Source organism: Piliocolobus tephrosceles, chromosome 13, assembly GCF_002776525.5.
Source record: "Piliocolobus tephrosceles isolate RC106 chromosome 13, ASM277652v3, whole genome shotgun sequence".
Lineage (NCBI taxonomy): Eukaryota > Metazoa > Chordata > Mammalia > Primates > Cercopithecidae > Piliocolobus > Piliocolobus tephrosceles.
The window spans coordinates 16,210,601-16,232,644 of NC_045446.1; the positions used below are offsets into that span (position 1 = coordinate 16,210,601).

Genomic DNA, 22,044 nt, shown 5'->3' on the forward strand with positions numbered 1-22,044 from the left:
AGAGCTTTCATATAATGAAAGGTATACCTTTCTTTAATCTCAGTATTTTCAAAATGGACTCTTGAAGTGAAGCGTTTTCAGTGAGTTCAGATTTAGATATTGTTTCCATAACATTTTCAAAATATCTGTTATCTGTTGGAATATTCTAGGTTATTCTGTAATGATCAACCATCTTCCAATTTCTGAGCCTTTAGCTAATTAAGAAATACATTTATTTTCTTCCTTGAAGTACTTTCTCATTTCATGTTGGTGTATTCTGTGTGCAAACTCTTCAGGTAGTTGTACACTCCACCATCTGGAACTTTCCTCCTCAGTTTGGGAGGAAAGAGAGTACAGGGGCTCTTCTTTGCATCTTCCCAAGAGTAACACATACCTCTTCTGTTCAAATTGCAATGATCAAAGAAAGTTTTATGGCTGTGCCTACTTCCAATGGAGTGAGGAAAAGCAATACTTTGTAATGCTGTGATATCAAGGGGATAGGTGTATCACATATTCATTTAGCATTATGAATGATTTATCTTCATTAGTTTGTTTGGGACATATTTGCAGCTCAAGCCTTTACCTTCAGAGAGTGTAACTAGAGCTATTAACTCTTCTCTGTTATTAATGTCTATAGATTCCTCAACCACTGTAAGGAAGCAATTTTGATATAATAATCTTTTGAATTAGTGTTATCTCCATCTTAGCAGGTATGTTGTCAGTTTGTCTGCTCACATTATTTTCTGCTTGTTTTATCTTATTGATTCTCAAATATAATGTTGATGGTAAAATATAAAATCTGCTATTGTCTAAAGCATTTCTTTTTTCTTTTTTTTTGAGACAGAGTCTCGCTCTGTCGCCCAGGCTGGAGTGCAGTGGCCGGATCTCAGCTCACTGCAAGCTCCGCCTCCCAGGTTCATGCCATTCTCCTGCCTCAGCCTCCCGAGTAGCTGGGACTACAGGCGCCCGCCACCTCGCCCGGCTAGTTTTTTGTATTTTTTAGTAGAGACAGGGTTTCACCGGGTTAGCCAGGATGGTCTTGATCTCCTGACCTCGTGATCCACCCGTCTCAGCCTCCCAAAGTGCTGGGATTACAGGCTTGAGCCACCGCATCCGGCCTGTGTAAAGCATTTTTGCTTTAGCTATTGATTGCGTGAATATGCAACACAGTTTTCAGAATCAATCTGATACAACTATAAAAAACTAATAACATAACTTTTGAAAAAAAAGTTTACCCTCATTTTCAACTAAAAATGTGCAAATCTTTGATGGCATAAGGTGAATATTCTGTGGTAAGACCTGGCCTGGTTTGTACCTTTGCTTCTTTTGCCAGCTGTTTCTTGCCCAGTGATATGGTTTGGCTGTGTCCCCACCCAAATCTGATATTGAATTGTAGCTCCCATAATTCCCATATGTTGTGGGAGAGACCCAGTGGGAGGTAATTGGATCATGGGGCAATTTCCCCCATATGGTTCTCATGGTAGAGAATAAGTCTCGCAAGATCTGGTTTTATAAGGCATTCTCCTTTTCACTTGTCTCTCATTTGCTCTCTTGCCTGGTACCATGTAGCTTTTTGTCTTCTACCATAATTGTGAGGCCTCCCCAGTCACGTGGAACTGTGAGTCCATTAAACCTCTTTTTCTTTATAAATCGCCCAGTCTCGGGTATGTCTTTATCAGCAGTGTGAAAGCCAACTGATACAACCAGTAAATCATTCAGGTAAAGGAAGAAAATACTTTTTAAAAGCACAGACATATACATTGAAAATAAAGCCAATCATCTGTCTTTTCTTTGACATATGGATTTGTTTTGTAAGTTTAACATCTTAACTATAATCACGAGTAATTATCCCGTTATGGCTAGAAAAGCATTATCTAGAAATTGTCTTTGTGGCTACAGAAAATACATTTTTACAAAAACTTAGAAATATAGATTCTAAATATTATTCAGCACAGATATACATAAAGAAATTTAAAATAATTATGTGATATGTAACGTAGGAAGAATTAAAATATTAATATTGATTCTTATTTAAATCAGTAAATACAATTTCAAAACAATTAGAAAATACAAATACTGTCATTGAATAATGAGGGACAGAGACAACTGATAGAATAATGAGGGACAGAGATAACTGAGGCCCTCCCTCGCCTGTGCTATGGCAATTTTAAAAAGATACCTTGTAAATGGAGTTTCCTTGCTTAGCATGGAACTACAGAGAATTGGAGCCACTATATCCTGTTAGAAACAAAACACAAAATTATCAAGAAACAGCTCTCACTGGACTTATTTAGAATAGGAAACAACATTAATTCCACTTTCCCTTAAGCAGCCTCATTCCCAAGATATGGCACACTCTGGGGACAGAGTGCCTTAAATAACAACAGCAAGAAAAAAATCATGCAACTAGGTCAGGGAACTTTTATCTAATTGAAAAAGAATCTGATTATGTTTTATACTGATGTCTTCCACATTTATTTGGAATAAGATAAAGAATAAAATTAAATGGCTAAAGTAAATTCTGACCCATTCTCTATGTCAAGGTAGCCATGTGAAGGGGAGAGATGAAACTTGAGACAGGACTTAGTTCCTTTTGTTGTTGAAGTAGAGGGAGCCCATTAGAATGTAAGTTGAGAACTTTTAAGTAATTTCTTTTCGTCATTATTAAAGAAGGAGCAACTTGTGCTTGCTTCGGCAGCACATATACTAAAATTGGAACAATACAGACAAGATTAGCATGGCCCCTGCGCAAGGATGACACGCAAATTCGTGAAGTGTTCCATATATTTGTACCAGCCATTGCAACAACATGCCAAAATGTAAAGACCATCAATGCTAGGAAGAAACTGCATCAACTAACGAGCAAAATAACCAGCTAATATCATAATGACAGGATCAAGTTCACACATAACAATATTAACCTTAAATGTAAATGGACTAAATGGTCCAATTAAAAGATACAGACTGGCAAATTGGATAATAAAGAGTCAAGACCCATCAGTTTGCTGTATTCAGGAGACCCATCTCACATGCAGAGACACACATAGGCTCAAAATAAAGGGGTGGAGGAAGATCTACCAAGCAAATAGAAAACAAATAAAAGCAGGGGTTGCAATTCTAGTCTCTGATAAAACAGACTTTAAACCATCAAAGATTAAAAGAGACAAAGAAGGCTATTACATAATGCTAAAGGGATCAATTCAACAGGAAGAGCTAACTATCCTAAATATATATGCACCCAATACAGGAGTACCCAGATTCATAAAGCAAGTCCTTAGAGACTTACAAAGAGACTCAGACTCCCGTACAATAATAATGGGAGACTTCAACACCCCACTATCAACATTAGACAGATCAACGAGACAGAAAGTTAACAAGGATATCCAGGAATTGAATTCAACTCTGCACCAAGTGGACCTAATAGACATCTACAGAACTCTCCACCCCAAATCAACAGAATATACATTCTTCTCAGCACCACATCACCCTTATTCCAAAATTGACTACATAGTTGGAAGTAAAGCACTCCTCAGCAAATGTAAAAGAACAGAAATTATAACAAACTGTCTCTCAGACCACAGTGCAATCAAACTAGAACTCAGGACTAAGAAACTCAATCAAAACCACTCAACTACATGGAAACTGAACAACCTGCTCCTGAATGACTGCTGGGCACATAATGAAATGAAGGCAGAAATAAAGATTTTCTTTGAAATCAATGAGAACAAAGATACAAAATACCAGAATCTCGGGGACACATTTAAAGCAGTGTGTAGAGGGAAATTTATAGCACTAAATGCCCACAAAGGAAAGCTGGAAAGATCTAAAATTGACACCCTAACATCACAATTAAAAGAACTAGAGAAACAAGAGCAAACACATTCAAAAGATAGCAGAAGGCAAGAAATAACTAAGATCAGAGCAGAACTGAAGGAGATAGAGACACAAAAAACCCTCGAAAAACATCAATGAATCCAGGAGCTGGTTTTTTGAAAAGATCAACAAAATTGATAGACTGCTAGCAAGACTAATAAAGAAGAAAAGAGAGAAGAATCAAATAGATGCAATAAAAAATGATAAAGGGGGCCGGGTGCAGTGGCTCAAGCCTGTAATCCCAGCACTTTGGGAGGCCGAGACGGGCGGATCACGAGTTCAGGAGATCGAGACCATCCTGGCTAATCCGTTGAGACCCCCGTCTCTACTAAAAACTACAAAAAACTAGCCGGGCGAGGTGGCGGGTGCCTGTAGTCCCAGCTACACGGGAGGCTGAGCCAGGAGAATGGCGTAAACCCAGGAGGCGGAGTTTGCAGTGAGCTGAGATCCAGCCACTGCACCCCAGCCTGGGTGACAGAGCCAGACTCCGTCTCAAAAAAAAAAAAAAAAACAAAAATGATAAAGGGGATATCACCACTGTTCCCACAGAAATACAAACTACCATCAGAGAATACTGTAACACCTCTACGCAAATAAACTAGAAAACCTAGAAGAAATTGATTATTTCCTGGACACTTACAGTCTCCCAAGACTAAACCAGGAAAAAGTTGAATCCCTGAATAGACCAATAGCAGGTTCTGAAATTGAGGCAATAATTAATAGCCTACCAACCAAAAAAAAGTCCAGGACCAGACGGATTCACAGCTGAATTCTACCAGAGGTACAAAGAGGAGTTGGTACCATTCCTTCTGAAACTATTCCAATCAATAGAAAAAGAAGGAATCCTCCCTAACTCATTTTATGAGGCCAACATCATCCTGATACCAAAACCTGGCAGAGACACAACAAAAAAAAAGAATTTTAGACCAATACCCCTGATGAACATCGATGCCAAAATCCTCAATAAAATACTGGCAAACCAAATCCAGCAGCACATCAAAAAGCTTATCCACCATGATCAAGTGGGCCTCATCCCTGGGATGCAAGGCTGGTTCAACATATGCAAATCAATAAACGTAATCCAGCATATAAACAGAACCAAAGACAAAAACCACATGATTATCTCAATAGATGCAGAAAAGGCCTTTGACACAATTCAACAGCCCTTCATGCTAAAAATTCTCAATAAATTCGGTATTGATGGAACATATCTCAAAATGTTAAGAGCTATTTATGACAAACCCACAGCCAATATCATACTTAATGAGCAAAAACTGGAAGCATTCTCTTTGAAAACTGGCACAAGACAGGGATGCCCTCTCTCACCACTCCTGTTCAACATAGTGTTGGAAGTTCTGGCCAGGGCAATCAGGCAAGAGAAAGAAATAAAGGATATTCAATTAGGAAGAGAAGAAGTCAAATTGTCCCTGTTTGCAGATGACATGATTGTATATTTAGAAAACCCCATTATCTCAGCCCAAAATCTCCTTAAGCTGATAAGCAACTTCAGCAAAGTCTCAGGATACAAAATCAATGTGCAAAAATCACAAGCATTTTTATACACCAGTAACAGACAGAGAGCCAAATCATGAATGAACTCCCATTCACAATAGTTTCAAAGAGAATAAAATACCTAGGAATCCAACTTACAAGGGATGTAAAGGATCTCTTCAAGAAGAACTACAAACCACTGCTCAGTGAAATAAAAGAGGACACAAACAAATGGAAGAACATACCATGCTCATGGATAGGAAGAATCAATATCGTGAAAATGGCCATACTGCCCAAGGTAATTTATAGATTCAATGCCATCCCCATTAAGCTACCAATGAGTTTCTTCACAGAATTGGAAAAAACTGCTTTAAAGTTCATTTGGAACCAAAAAAGCCCCTGCATTGCCAAGACAATCCCAAGCCAAAAGTACAAAGCTGGGGGCATCACGCTACCTGACTTCAAACTGTACTACAAGGCTACAGTAACCAAAACTGTAGGACCCTATTGTGGGGAGGGGGTAGGGGGGAGGGATAGCATTAGGAGATATACCTAATGTAAATGATGAGTTAATGGGTGCAGCACAGCAAAATGGAACACGTATATATATGTAACAAACCTGCACGTTGTGCACATGTACCCTAGAACTTAAAGTATTAAAAAAAAGGATTTTCTTTCCTATAATTATATTTGATGAAGAAAGCTGAAGTGCCCTCAGATGTCTTTTATTCAGACTTTATTTTCTCTTTCAGTGAAGCAGGTAGTCAGATGTGTATTTGACAGATTTTTTTTTACAAGAGGTCAATATTGTCATGATTTTAAAGTATTTCTTTTTCTTTATTTTTATTTTTATTTTTTGAGATAGAATTTTGCTCTTGTCGCCCAGGCTGGAGTGCAGTGGCACGATCTCTGCTCACTGCAACTTCTGCCTCTGGGTTCAAGCAATTCTCCTGCCTCAGCCTCCCAAGCAGCTGGGAGTGCAGATGCCCACCACCATATCTGGCTAATATTTGTATTTTTAGTGGAGATGAGGTTTCACCATGTTGACAAGCTGATCCCGAACTGCAGACCTCAGATGATCTGCCAGCCTCAGCTTCCCAAAGTGCTGGAATTACAGGCATGAGCCACCACGCCCAGCCAAGTGTTTCTTTTTGTATATCAGATAACTCATGGGATAGAAGTTCCTTAAGAGAGGTGAACAAACTATATATATATATATATCAATATACTCATTGTCTGATGTACAAATAAACTATATATATATCAATATACTCGTCTGATGTACAGATAAACAAACTATATATATAAAATATATGTAATATATAATATATGTAATATAAAATATATGTAATATATAATATATAATATATGTAATATATTATATATAATATATGTAAGCTATATGTTATATATAATATATGTGTAATATATATAATATTCGATGAATAAATCTGAAGTGTCCTCAAATGTCTTTTATTCAGACTTTATTTTCTCTTTCAGTGAAGCGGGTAGTTAGATGTGTATTTGACAGATTATTTTTTTTTTTTCTAGAGGTCAATATTGTCATGACTTTAAAGTATTTCTTTTTCTTTACATTTTTATATATATGTTTTGGGGGAACATGCTGTATATTTACATTTATAATTAATATACATTTATATATGTATATTATTCATTTATAATTTATATTTATTATATTATATTATATGTGTGTGTGTGTGTGTGTATCTATATATCTGAAAAAGTACCAAACTGAATTGCACAGACAGCAGGTGCATTAGGCCTGGAAAGGACTGAGCAATCACTAAGAGTTCAGCTCCTTTTGGCGTGACCACTCCCAGAGTCATCTACTTAAAAAATCCTCCTGATGAAGGACGCTGTCAGATAGTTGAAGAGGAGAGAGATGAATGTGGGAAGAAGTTTTCTAAGCATGCCTTGATTTCAAGAATGTATGCAGCCAGCTTTAAGTCTGTGAATGAATGACAAGTAAATTTAGCTTAAGAAAACTCTTGTGTATGTGTTTATGTATTTATTCAATGTGTTATGAATTGTATTTAATCATTTTCTTTATGAGGAATCTTTGGAGGAATGATTTCAAAGTTAATATCGAAAATGGCAGAATGGGCCAGGCGTGGTGGCTGACGCCTGTAATCCTGGCACTTTGGGAGGGCAAGGCAGGTAGATCACTTGATGCCAGGAGTTTAGGACCAGCCTGGCCAACATAGCAGAAATCAGTCTCTACTGAAAAAACAAAAACTAGTCAGGTCTTATGGCACATGCCTATAGTCCCAGCTACATAAGGGGCTAAGGCATGAGAATCACTTGAACCCAGGAAGTGGAGGTTGCAGGGAGCCACAATCATGTCAGTGCACTCCAGGCTGGGCAACTGAGTGAGACTCTGTCTCAAAATTAAAAAAAAAAAAAAAAAAAAAATGGAATTAAAAATGGCAGCATGTTTGCTGAAATTTTGATTCATTTGCTTGTCTTTGGATACTACTAATTGTTTATATGAACTATGAGAAATTTTGAGTCAAATCTGTGGTCTGCACAGAGCAGTGAATAGGACACGTTGGCACGCAATAGGTTTTATCCCTGCCTGAATTTTATGTTTAGTTCTGTTTTTTTCTGTTTGCGTCTTCTCAATTTATTTACCTGTATAAATATGGAAGATGGCTTAATGTGTCTTATGTGTCACACTAGGCTACCTTCAGCCATTTTTATTTGTAAAATAATTGAATTATGTATTAATATGTCCATACATTTATACTTATGTTTATTTTATACATTAATAACTGTAGATGAAAATGAGAGGCTAGAGAAGAAATGTCTCTTACAATTTTCATTCGCAATTGGAATTTTGAAAACAGATCCAGAAACGAATTACCCACCTTTTCTAAAAGCCACAGAAACTGTAGGTTCTGCAAAAGAACCCACGAGAATCTAGGCAATCGTAGCATGGGCGTAACTGGAGATCCTTGGGAGGTGAAGCAAATATATCTGAGGGATGGATCGCTGAGATGAACAAATCACATAGTTCAGGGAATGCAATGCATAGGTTTAACTTCCAATTTTCAAAGTGCTTTCTCACATCTGTAATGTCATAAAGTCCTGTTGAACTAAGAAAGGCCGGTAAGAAAAAAGGAGTTCCGGAGGTGTTCAGTTTCTTCAATATTGGCAGCAGCCCACTGAATTCAGAATCCAGGTCTCCTGATTCTTGGCACTAAGCTGTTTCCAGGGATGCGCTTTGTTAAAAACAATCTTAGAACTTGACTTCCTTGATACACAAAGACAACCCAAATATTATTTAATCCAATTCTCTTTATTATGAAGAATTTGTACTTTGACAATAAATATAGCATTGATATTTGTTTAAATAAAAAATAGATTTTTAAAAGCCTGGTGAAAAGAAATTGTCTTTCATCATATAAGTACAGTTCCAAGAAAACACTTTTTAATTTTTATTTTTCTAGCTCATTGTTAAGTCCATGTCTTAGCAAAATAGCCAAGAGTAGGTTGTTGTGTTTTCTTTTTTTTTGAGACGGAGTCTGGCTCTGTCGCCCAGGCTGGAGTGCAGTGGCGGGATCTCAGCTCACTGCAAGCTCCGCCTCCCAGGTTTACGCCATTCTCCTGCCTCAGCCTCCGGAGTAGCTGGGACTACAGGCGCTGGCTAGTTTTTTGTATTTTTTTTAGTAGAGACAGGGTTTCACCGTGTTCGCCAGGATGGTCTCGATCTCCTGAGCTCGTGATCCACCCGTCTCGGCCTCCCAAAGTGCTGGGATTACAGGCTTGAGCCACCGCGCCTGGCCGTGTTTTCTTTTTCTAGAAATGGAGATGTGTAGAGCCTTGGATCTGCTCGTAGAGATTAACATCCCTTGCCAACCCAGAACACTGGCAATCAAAATGTCGCCCTTCTTTGACTGTGGTAGGTGGTAGTAGGGGCCGTCTAAGTGATGTTGCGTCCCTCATGACTGGCAACATTCCTCTCCAGCTCCTACCTTTGAGGGAAAGAGGACTCTGAGGTTGTTTCCATAATTTTCTATTTAGTTTCCTATTACTGCTGTAACAAATAGCCACAAACTTCCTGGCTTCGAACAACAAAAATCTGTTTTCTATAGTTCTGTAGTTCAGAAGTTTGAAGTCAGTACCACTGGGCCAAAATCAAGATGTCGGCAGGGCCATGCTCCATCCAGATGTTCTAGTGGAGAATCCATTCCTTTTCTGTTTCAGCTCCTTGTGGCTGCTGCTGGCACTCCTTGGCTTGTGGTTGCATTACTCCAACCTCTTCTCTCATGATCGTATTCACTACCTCCTCCTTCTCTGTCTGAGTCAAGTCTCCCTGTGCCTCCCTCTTGTAAGGGTATTTGTAATTACATTTTGTGCCCACCCTGATAATATCCCCATCTCAATTCTCTTAACTTAGTAATATATAGAAAGACCCTTTCCCAATATAAAGTAATATTCCGAGGTTCCTGGAATTAGAAAATGAATATCTTTGTGGGTCATTGTTCCTTCTATCATACTTTCACAAACAATTTATTTTAGGCAGTTACATTCTTTTTAAAAGCCTATTAATTCTGTAGGAAATTCAACCCAAATTATGAACTACAATTATTTCCAATGATTAATACTTTTATTTCATTTCCAGGCACATTTTAGGGTCATGAAGGTAGCTGTGGTTTGAAAATACCATTTGGTAATCACATCTGTTCTTTTTATTCAAATTACATATGTTCTACTTTATGCAAACTTATATTCTTAGTTTTGTGAACAAAAATTTGAATGAAACACAATTTTTCCTTCAAGGAAATTATAGAATAATATGTACTTCCAATGATATAATAAAATGTGTTTAGAATGATAAGATTATTTTTTTTCATGCAAATCTCTGACAAAGGACAAAATAATTTAAACACCTGAAAAGAAGTCAGAGCATTCTTTCAAGCTTCCCCACCAAGAAGCGAAGATACACAACTCACCTTCTCCCAAAGAGGAGGAAAAATTAGGTATAAAACAGGTGATAGGCAGTATGTTCTGTGCCTAATAACTAATCTCTCATGGCAGCTTACAATTGATTTCACAACCATACTAAAGGAGTGATACCAACTTCAGCATAAACATGGCTCACAATAAACTCATATGAACCAATAGAATTTTTCAGTTTTCCAGAAAGGACATGATAGGGGAAGCATACAGTGAGGGCTATATTAAGTCATGGCACATGTATTAATATTTTCACAGAAAGGAATCACAGAAACCTAAAATCAACGGATCAGAGAAATTTCACCAAAGTAAAAGTGTTTATCCTTTTAGAGTTCGCAGAAGATTTGGGGTTACAGCAAGTGCTCTTTTTCATCTTTCTCTTCATTTATGTCATCAGCCTCTCAGGGAGCATCATTCTGATTTCTCTCATCTGTGCTGATTCTTGGCCCCACACACCCATGTATTTCTTCACTGGAAACCTGTTGCTTCTGGATCTCTGATATTCATCTGTCTACATCCCCCACATCCTGCTGACCTGCAGTTCTGATGACAAAACCATCTCCTTTCCTGGCTGCCTGGCTCAGTTCTTCTCTGCTGGGCTGGCATATAATGAGTGCTATCTGCTGGCTGCCATGGCTTATGATCGCTATGTGGCAATCTCCAAGCTCCTGCTTTATTCCCAGGCCACGTCCCCGGAGTTATGTGCCCATCTTGTTGCAGCTTCTTGTTGCGGCATCTACTGTATGAATTAGCTATTTGTCCTGATGTGCTCCCCTCACTGCCCTACCCCGACAGGCCCCAGTGTGTGTTGTTCCCCTCTCTGTGTCCATGGATTCTCATTGTTCAGCTCCCACTTAATAGTGAGAACATGCGATGTTTGGTTTTCTATTCCTGCATTAGTTTGCTGAGGATGATGGCTTCCAGCTTCATCCATGTCCCTGCAAAGGACATGATCTCATTCCTTTTTATGGCTGCATAGTATTCCATGGTGTATATGTATACCTCAGTGATGGGTTGATAGGTGCAGCAAACCACCATGGCACATGTTTACCTATGTAACAAACCTGCACATCCTGCACATGTATCCTGGAAATTAAAATTAAAAAACAAAAATGAAAGAAAAAAAAAGAGAAGAGTATCTACTGTAAAATTCTCCTAGAAACAAGTTTGTTTTTTTCCTTTCTGGTTCTCATTTTTGAGCTTGCATGATACAAAGATGACAGATTTCCTTAGCAATAGACAAAATAGAGAACGAATATCAATACTTAGAATCACTGTGCACTTTCAGTAAGAGTATTTTCCTCAACAATGAAAGAAGTAAGGACAGAAGTGCAGCAGTTACATGAGATAGGCAGAAAGGGAGATGTAGGTAGGACACAGAAACAGATAGAGAAGTAGGGCCAGAGAGAGATTTCAGAAAACTTTATATCCAAGGGAAGATTTTAGAGTGAAAATCTTTACCAAAAAAACAGTGACTGATAACGGTCAAGAATGTACTAATTTTTGTATGTTGTTTTTTAGTGTTATGTTATAAATTAATTAAAAATTAGAGACTATTTCACTGTGATATATCAGATTTCCTAGTTATAGTAGCCTTTTTACAAATGAAACATGAGGTTTTTCCAACATAAAAAGGCCCTAGTGTTGGTAAGTGAATGTATTAGTTTGCAAGTGTTGCTATAACAAAATAGTACAGCCTGGGTGGCTTATGCAACAGAAACTTAACTCTCCCATTGTTCTGAGAGCTAAAAGTCCAAGCTGAAGGTGCTGGCAGGATTGGGTTCTTCTGAGAGCTCTCTCCTTGGCTCTCAGATGACACTCTTGCTGTGTTCACATGTGGTTTTCTTTCCGTTCACTTATATCCCTGGTCTTTGTGTATGCTCACCTTTCCTTTTTATAAAGACACCAGTCAGATTGGATTGAGCCTATTCTAACTGCCTCATATTAACTTAATCACTTCTTTAACGGTCTCATCTTCAAATATAGTCAGATTCTAAAGTACTGTGTAAGTTAGGGCTTCAACAAATGCATTTCCAAGACACGATTCAGACCATACCCCAGGGATAGGTAGTAGATTTCCAGTGGAGGAGACAAGGGCGAATAGTCTGAACAGAGAAAACAGCATATCACACAGAAAAAAATATAGACCACAGGATACTTTCTAGAAAAGTCTAATTAGTACAATTTGGAAAAATTCAATTATAAGATACACCAAATATAACAGGATTCTATTATGAGTTAGATCCATTAAGAGAGTCAACTTTTAATGACATACTACTCATTTCATCATATCCTAATTTACTTAACGTCCCCAAACTCCAGATGAACTCTAATTGAGTCTTTGGAGACAGAGGTACAGATTTCTGTGCTGGTGTGAGGGAGGTATCTCAAAGGGCTGTTAAGGAAATACATACATTGAGTGCAACAAAGACGCATTACACACCAGAAGAGAGGGAAAAGTGTCACTTCCAAGAGCTGGTCTTCCAAACCAAGGGTAAGCACCTGGGATCAGGGGCAACTAGGAAGTCTGGCTTCTCTCTGACCTCAGCTGCAAATCAGAAGGGGGATACAGAATCTGGCATGACTGTCAGAGGAGTTACTGCTGCGCCACACATGCACACAGGTGCACGTGCAGACTCCCTAGTACATCAAATTCCATTCAGTGATACATCCTGCTCTCACCTAGAATTTGAAACTCAGTCTTCTACCTATGCTGGACCATCATATATTCACTTACACAGTGAAGAAATCAAGAAGGCAAAAAAAAATGTGACTTGCTTTTCTGACTCCAGTGATTGTGCTACTCTAAACTACTAGTATGTGGCATTTTCACTTCTTGGTAGTAATTTTCAGATGCCAGGAAGGCACATTCCTACCAAAGAGTTTTTCTTGCTCCAGTGGAGGGAGCAGAGACCTGGGCTGCTGCAGGGGAAGATGCATCTTGATAGGCCATTCTATAGGAGATTCTTTAGCACGATTGGCTCAGACATTTTCTGTGCCTTTTATTTCACATTCACAGATATTTGGTAACTTGTTTCAAATTCAAGATGGACTTGAGGTCTTGCAAGTGAGGCTTCTCTTTCATTTACTCTTCTTTCTTATTTTGATACAGTACACTGTGCTGGGAAATCCACTTAAGGATAGATCTTGTTCTGAATATTTTGAACCAGGTTAGAAATAGACAGTAGTGGCTGGGCACAGTGGTTCAAGCCTGTGATCTTAGCATTTTGGGAGGCCAAGGAGGGCAGATGATGAGGTGAGGAGTTCAAGACCAGCCTGGCCAACATAGTGAAACCCTGTCTCTACTAAAAATACAAAACATTAGCTAGGCATGGTGGTGGGTGTCTGTAATCCCAGCTACTTGGGAGACTGAGGCAGGAGAATCACTTGAACCTGGGAGGTGGAGGTTGCAGTGAGCAGAGACCGTGCCACTGTACTCCAGCCTGAGTGACAGTGTGAGACTCTATCTCAAAGAAAAAAAAAAAAGAGAGAGAGAGATACATAGTAATTTGTTAAACCAGCTTCAAGATATGATGGTAATTAACCAATTAGTCACTCTAAAAATATTTACTGAGTGTCAATTCATTAATAGGAGCTGTTCCTCGTGCTGGGATATAGCAATAAACAAGACAGAGAAATATTTTGCCCTATAGATGTTGCATTCTGGTGAGGAGAAGCAGGCAATAGATTTAATAAACAGGAGTTAGAGGATGACAATAGATGAGGGGGAAAACACAGTAGAATCAGAGTAGAGTATTAAGGATAAAGATTGTTGGAGGGAAAGGGGCATGGAATGTAAAAGGAGTGGTTAGCAAGTACCTTTGTCAGAAAATGACATTTGAAAGGAACTTAAAGAAGATGAATGAGTGAGCCATGCTATCATCTGGAGAATAGTGTTCCAGGCAGAGGGAACAGACAGTCAAAAATCTTTGATGCTGGGACAGAGATGGCACATTTGAGAAAAAGTGAGACAGCCATCAAGACTGGGGCAGAAGGAAGGAGGAGGTGACTGTTAGGAAATAAGGTTCTTTAGGTAAGGGGGAGACAGATTATGGGTTTTAAGTTCGAATAAATTGGGAGCCTTTACAGGGTTTTAAAAACAGAAGCAAGTTATTTATGTGTTTAATGGCCTACTCTGGCTGATGCATTGAAAATATGCCATAGGGAACAAGGGTGTAGATGAGTTAGAAGGTGATGGCAATATTCTTGACAGTAGATCATAGTGGTTTGAACAAGAGTGGTAAGAGTGGAGGTGGGGAGAAGTGGTCAGATTCAGGATACATTTTGAAGGTAGGAAAATCACAACTTTATGAAAGATGGAAAAGTAGATAAGAAAGAAACAGGGTAGACTGATTCCAAATTTTTGACTTCAGATACTGGAAGAGTGGAATCTTATTAACCAATATGGGGAATGAACAAATCAATTTTTGGAACTGAAGATTAGGAATTCAACTTTAAACATGGTTAGTTTTAAATACCTATTACTCCTCTCTTATTACAGCATATTAGCACCTGAGCAAACTCAGTCATCTTCCAGTAGCAGAATTTTTTAATCTGAAATCATAACCAGCAAATTAATAGATTTTTGGGAATTTGTGAACCCATTAAAATTTTGTGTGTTTTTACATATGTACATATTCATATTTGAGAATTATCATTGCCGAGTTTATCAAGTTCTCAAAGAGGTTCATGAATCCAAAAATTTAAGAGCATTAATTATTTGCAGATAAAGATATTAAGAAATGCAGTGTTTAGAAAATATGCATAACTTCATAGGACTGTATTTTAAGGACACAAGAATATGTATGCAAATCTTGAGATGAAAAAAAGGGTGCAGTTGTCTTCAGCAAATTTAATTTCTCATTTCAACCAAGACAGTGGTAATATACTGTATATCCCAAGATACGTGTGTATATAAGGACTGTTAATATGCTCTGCCACATTGTATTGCAACAAGTGAGGCTAGCTATTGTCTCATGAAAGTTTTTCTTTTTCTTTCTTTTTTTTTTTGTTTTGAGACAGAGCATCTCTCTGTCACCCATGCTGGAGTGCAATGGTGCAATCTCAGCTCACTGCAACCTCTGCCTCTTGGGTTCAAGCGATTCTCCTGCCTCAGCCTCCTGAGTAGCTGGGATTACAGCCATGTACCACCATGCCTGGCTAATTTTTAGTAGATACACAATTTTGCTGTGTTGGTCAAGCTGGTCCTGAACACCCGGCCTCAACAGATATGCCTGCCTCAGCCTCCCAAAGTGCTGGCATTTACAAGTGTGAGCCACCACGCCTGACCCATGATAATTTCTATAAGAGATTTTACCAAATTGGAATCATAGAAGTTTGGTGCTGGGAATAGGATCAACCAAAATTTTCAGATGGGTGAATTGTGTTCCTGAGATGCAGAATTACTTTCCTTAGTCGTACAGGTGATTAGTGTCAGGGATATGTACCAAATATTGGACCCCACAATCCTAAACCCTGTAACTCCTTTGTCAAATTACATGGGAGTAGTTGACAAAAATATCAAATTCTAGCATTTTAGCAAGATACTGAAAGACACCACCATTCTGGCTGAAATTGCTTATTTGTAGAAACTTGGTCTTATTTATTTATGTTTTACAAGCTCAGAATTTATAATTAAGTCAGATAATTACCCTCCCACTCAGAATAATGGAGTTAAAAATTTGTAGATTGATTTTCTGTCCAGAAAATGGGCTGTTTTCTTAACATTGATGTTTTCTTACCTTTTTCTAGGTAAAAACATGTAGGTTAGGAATTGTTACAATACTTCTCCAAGATTACAGAACCACCAAGTAAGAAGATCTGGTTTTGAACTCAGACACCATATCACTTGGGCACTTCTACCTATGCCAGGCCTGTCTTTTCTCACCTGGGCTTGCTCATGTCTGTGGGTAGCTCTTAGCACCACTGTAGACTGGATCATATAGAAGGGCCCCACCCGCATGTTTGGGGGACAGCTTGCAGTTACCTGGGGTGACAGAGTGAGCACAGCCAGATGTCTTATCCAGCAAACTAACCCAGGCTTATTTACATGGTGGTGGTAGGATTCTAAAAGTGAGAAGAGAAACATAAAAAGCCTCTTGAAATCCAGGCTTTGAATCCACATGGAGCTGCCTATCTTTCAATCTATTGGCCAAAGCAAACCACCAAGCCATCCAAGACTCAAAGAGTTAAGTATAAGAATTAGAATAGTAACTGGTACATGGTCAAAATGTATTTTTATTTATAATATAAATAGCAGCTTTAATAATCTAATACTTAATGTAAATACTTGACACATTTCAATAACTTACGGAAAGATGGTGAAATTTTTGAGTGCCCACTAATAGACCCAATATTGGGCTGCGTTATTTTTATGTATGTTTTCTTTATTCAATCAGACAGTCTGTCAAGAAGTTATTAGTCAGCCAGGTACAATGGCTTATGCCTGTAATCCCAGCACTTTGGGAGGCTGAGGTAGGTGGATCACCTGAGGTCGGCAATTTGAGACCAGCCTGGCCAACATGGTGAAACGCCATCTCTACTAAAAATAAAAAAATTAGTCGGGTGTGGTGGTGGGCGGCCATAATCCCAACACTCAGGAGGCTGAGGCAGGAGAACTGCTTAAACCCAGGAGGCAGAGGTTGTAGTGAATGGAGATCATGCCACTGCACTCTAGCCTGGGTGACAGAGTGAGATTCCGTCTCAAAGAAAAAAAATAAGAAGTAATTAGTTATCCTTGTGAGTTTCATTTTTCTTTTCATGTTTGTGAGAATATGAGACTTGCCCTGCATTAAATAGTTACTAAGTAAAATTCCTATTTTTCAAATTATTTTTGACTCCAATTCCAGTAATTTTTCCGAATCATGGACTAAAGTCCTATAATTCTAGATAGTAAGGGAGAAAAATCTACAAGTTTCTTAGTAATTGTTGATTTGTAAATTAGTAATAATTGATACCCTTGTTAACTTGTGTCAATACAAAAATCATTAAGTGATGCTTTTCCCTTCTTGTGATAGTCAGGCTTTCACCTCTGTGGACATGGACATGGGAAATCGCACCATCCTGACTGAATTCATCTTGTTGGGTTTCTCAGCGAACCCCCAGTGGCAGCTGATTCTATTTGGAGTGTTTCTGATGCTCTATTTGATAACCTTGTCAGGAAACATGACCTTGGTTATCTTAATCCGAATTGATTCCCACTTGCATACACCTATGTACTTTTTCATTGGTAATCTGTCTTTTTTGGATTTCTGGTATACCTCTGTGTATACCCCCAAAATCCTGGCCAGTTGTGTCTCAGAAGATAAGCGCATTTCCTTGGCTGGATGTGGGGCTCAGCTGTTTTTTTCCTGTGTTGTAGCCTACACTGAATGCTATCTTCTGGCAGCCATGGCTTATGATCGCCATGCAGCAATTTGTAACCCATTGCTTTACTCAGGTACCATGTCCACTGCCCTCTGTACTGGGCTTGTTGCTGGCTCCTACATAGGAGGACTTTTGAATGCCATAGCCCATACTGCCAATACATTCCGCCTGCGTTTTTGTGGTAAAAATATCATTGACCACTTTTTCTGTGATGCACCACCATTGGTAAAAATGTCCTGTACAGACACCAGGGTCTATGAAAAAGTTCTCCTTGGTGTGGTGGGCTTCACAGTCCTCTCCAGCATTCTTGCTATCCTGATTTCCTATGTCAACATCCTCCTGGCTATCCTGAGAATCCGTTCAGCTTCAGGGAGACTCAAGGCCTTCTCCACCTGTGCTTCCCACCTCATCTCAGTCATGCTCTTCTATGGATCATTGTTGTTTATGTATTCAAGGCCTAGTTCCACCTACTCCCTAGAGAGGGACAAAGTAGCTGCTCTGTTCTACACTGTGATCAACCCACTGCTCAACCCTCTCATCTATAGCCTGAGAAACAAAGATATCAAAGAGGCCTTCAGGAAAGCAACACAGACTATACGACCACAAACATGAAGGTCATTCTCTTTGCAAATGCTGTTATTGAATTTTCCAGATTATTGGCTTATAAATATGTTCGTTTGCATTTCTGTAGTTCATTCAAATTCAATAAGTTATATTTAAGACAGTAAAAGATTGACCACATGAGTCTTTAATTGTTATTAGTTTGTTGTGATGTAAGCAAAACAAAGCAATATTTAAAACTTATAGTATTGGGTTGTTTGATATTCTGCAATATGGTATTTTGCCTCGGCAGTATTCAATCTTTCATAGATTTCATTGTGTTTGCTGCCTTTGGGAGATCTTGGGGAACAAAAGAAATTATATGGTTTAATGAGTATAGTTTGACTTTGAAGCTTGGTAAGCAATCTTTACTAGGTGACAAGAATATCTGAAAGGGTGAGACTTCTGGAAATATGCTCAAGATTTTACAAATATTTATTTTAAGAAAATCATTTCCTCAAAATTTCTTCAGAATGCTCTAATTGAGCATATAGGAAGTATTTTTGTAAACCTCATGCCTTCTACGTAAAGAGAATAAATTAAGAAGATGTTTAAGAGTTGTTCAGGTTCCATCCTGGCTAACACAGTGAAACCCCGTCTCTACTAAAAAATACAAAAAACTAGCCGGGCGAGGTGGCGGGCGCCTGTAGTCCCAGCTACTCGGGAGGCTGAGGCAGGAGAATGGCGTAAACCTGGGAGGCGGAGCTTGCAGTGAGCCGAGATCTGGCCACTGCACTCCAGCCTGGGCCACGGAGCGAGACTCCGCCTCAAAAAAAAAAAAAAAAAAAAAAGTTGTTCAGGTTACAAACAACAATGACAACAGCAAAACTATCTCTAAATTAATGAATAAATATGTGTCTTTAGAATTGCATATCATCCTAAAAGAGTGTTCTCTCTTACAAGGAGTGAGTACTCCACAGTACTCTCTCTCAGGTCACACAGCGATGTAACAACATCAAACAAAATGAAACAAATGAACAACAGTAACCACCGCTCCCTAGTTACCTTTCTTTTTCCTTTGTCCTGACCAAAAGACATAAGCTGCATGTCTGCCCCTGGCCTGAACCCAGCCTGGGCCTTGAACATTCCTAAGAACTGATAAACTTGTTTAGGTCGATGCCTGAAATCCTGAAAAATCAAACGTGTTGCTAACCACGTGGAAACTAGCCTTGGTCTTGAGCCCAGTTCCCTAAATCGTGATATAAACTCCGTAACCAAACCCCCCTGTGATGGCAGGTTGACTTGATATTTTACTCAGTAGCCTTTAGAAGACGGCAAGTTAAGGATTATTGGTTACAGTTTTCAAATCAGAAGCTTGTGGCTCAGAGGTTAGCACTGTGTTAATGAAAGGTTATAGCATTTGCTGGAATGAGCACATTTACAAAATTAATTAAAATTTAAAAATTTGAGACATATAGTTGCAGCCATTTCATTTGTCTTTGCTGTGACATTTCTCATCTTTCTCTTCAGCTGTATTTATTTTCCAACACATCGTGCCTCTTTCCATCAAAATAATCATAACATTCTTATTCCTCTATCACAAAGGAAGCTGTTTGAGTACTTAACTATAAGGACTTGGGGTGTATCCCACAAATATCAATGATCCATATTATGATTTCTTTTCATCTCCATAATACTCACTATGTAGGAAAAATAATTGGGTCAATATTAGGGGAAATAACAAAGTAAAATTTGGTTTTACTTTAGGATGTCAGAAGTATTACTCTTCCATTTTGCATTAATCAGAGTTACTGAATTTTTAAAACTGTATCAATATTCAACTGAACCTACATTTCTGTAGTATATATTATAGTCTGATATCAAAACATAAAAAACAAACAAACAAAAATACAAAGAAACAAAATTTTTCCTGTTGAATTTTGTTCAATGATAAAAAAAGAAATAGAAATCTAGTTCTGTAACCTCTCTGAGCAGTTTGTTATCACTTAGCACTGACTTGGGAACCTTAGGTCAATTCAGACTTTGGATTACTCTGACTTGAAGAATTTTTTCAGAGCTTCTTTCACGTCTTTATTCCTCAGACTATAGATCATAGGGTTCAACATGGGGAACAGCACAGTATAAAAGGTAGAAACAATTTTGTCCCTCTCAAGGGAGTAGCTGGAACTTGGCCGAGAGTAGATGTAGAGAATGGAGCCATAGTATAAGGTAACAGAGATCAGATGGGAGGAGCATGTGGAGAAGGCTTTGAGGCGCCCCTGGGTGGAGCGGATCCTCAGGATGGTGGCGATGATGGAGAGGTAAGAGGCCAGGATGAGCACAGTAGGGGAGATGACATTGGAGGCCAGCAGGAAGTGCAGTACAGCCTGGTAGCTGTCTCTCACCCTACATGCCAGCTTCACCAGGGGTGGGACATTACAGAAAAAGTCATCGATGACGTTGTCACCACAAAAATCCAGTGTGAAGGTGTTGCTGGTTAATATTATTGCATTGACAAAACCCGCAGTATAGGAATGTAAAACCAAACAGATGCACAGTCTCCCTGGCATAGCCTGAGCGTAAAGCAGGGCCTTGGAGATGGCCACGTCGCGGTCATAAGCCATGGCAGCCATCAGGTAGCACTCACTATAGGCCAGTCCAGCAGAGAAGAAGAACTGACACAGGCAGCCAGCAAAAGAGATGCTTTTGTCTTCAGAGATGCAGGTCACTAGGATCTTTGGGGTGTAGACAGAGGAATACCAGAGATCCAGAAATGACAGATTTCCAATGAAAAAATACATGGGTGTGTGGAGGCGGGAGTCATTACAGATCAACATGATGAGGGTGCTATTTCCTACCACAGTCAGAGAGTACACGCCCAGGAACACCACAAACAGGCCCAGCTGCATCCCTGGATCTGTGGTGAAGCCCAGCAGGATGAACTCAGTCACTGTGTGATTGCTCCTCTGCATGGCTTACGGACACCGCACCTACAAATAGAGTAGAAGAGAGTTTAATTGCCTCAACCAACACCAAATGATGGCATTTTCTATGCTAAGCACCTGCAATAATATAACCAACACTAAGCAGGAATTTTGGCTGCCTTGGGCAGGTGATGGAAGTTTTCTGAGCTTCAATATATTTATTGTAATAAAATGCATTTGATAACAGAAAAGCCTTCATGCTATTGAGAGGTTTATTAATTTTTTCTTGAAAAACAAAATATTTATTGAGCCCTATGTGCTGTTCCAGACAGTGGGATATAGCAGTGAAGATGATAGGGCTGACTCCTATCCTACTGAGCTTTTATTTTAGAAGGGAGAGATACATAAAAAACAAATAAGTACAGTGTCAATTAATGTTAAATGCTAATAAGAAAATAAGACTAGGTGATGGGATAAAAACCAACCAGGAAACAGCTCGTCTAATTTAGACACTGAGAGAAAAAAAAATTCTTTTCCTGTTCCCAGCTATGGATGGACAAGTTGTTCAGAGCCTATGAAAACTGAAACCTTCTAAACACTATGGTTTAGAGGGTGATAACAGTGTGTTTTTCCACAATCACAGAAAAAATTATCTGCTTAGTTACTTCGCAGGAGTCTTTGGTACATTTATCATGAATTCCAGGGAAGAAATCCGGTTGAGAATTAGGGTGAAGCTTGGGTAAAGACCAATGAGTTTATCTGTTTCTGCCAAGTGAAAAAATATGTGATTTTGTTTATGGGTATTTGGGGTATAAAATGTTGAGACTCAGCATTACTTCTCAGTCTCTATAAGAAACCCTGGACATGGTTCTTAAAAGGACAGTTATCCCAA

At 38.8% G+C, this 22,044-nt stretch overlaps 2 protein-coding genes and 1 non-coding gene across 3 annotated transcripts; 2 read left to right on the forward strand and 1 right to left on the reverse strand.

The window, feature by feature from the left end:
- Window positions 1-2,661: 2,661 nt before the first annotated feature.
- Window positions 2,662-2,768, forward strand: LOC111545000. Its single transcript, XR_002732312.1, has one exon. It is a non-coding gene; the product is annotated as a U6 spliceosomal RNA (small nuclear RNA).
- Window positions 2,769-17,316: 14,548 nt separating this feature from the next.
- On the forward strand, window positions 17,317-18,300 carry LOC111544961 (olfactory receptor 9G4). The gene has a single exon (XM_023215840.1). The coding sequence runs from the start codon at window positions 17,317-17,319 to the stop codon at window positions 18,298-18,300; it is 984 nt and encodes a 327-aa protein (XP_023071608.1).
- Window positions 18,301-20,276: 1,976 nt separating this feature from the next.
- LOC111544791 (olfactory receptor 9G1) lies at window positions 20,277-21,200 on the reverse strand. Its single transcript, XM_023215446.1, has one exon. The coding sequence runs from the start codon at window positions 21,198-21,200 to the stop codon at window positions 20,277-20,279; it is 924 nt and encodes a 307-aa protein (XP_023071214.1).
- Between the last annotated feature and the right edge of the window lie 844 nt (window positions 21,201-22,044).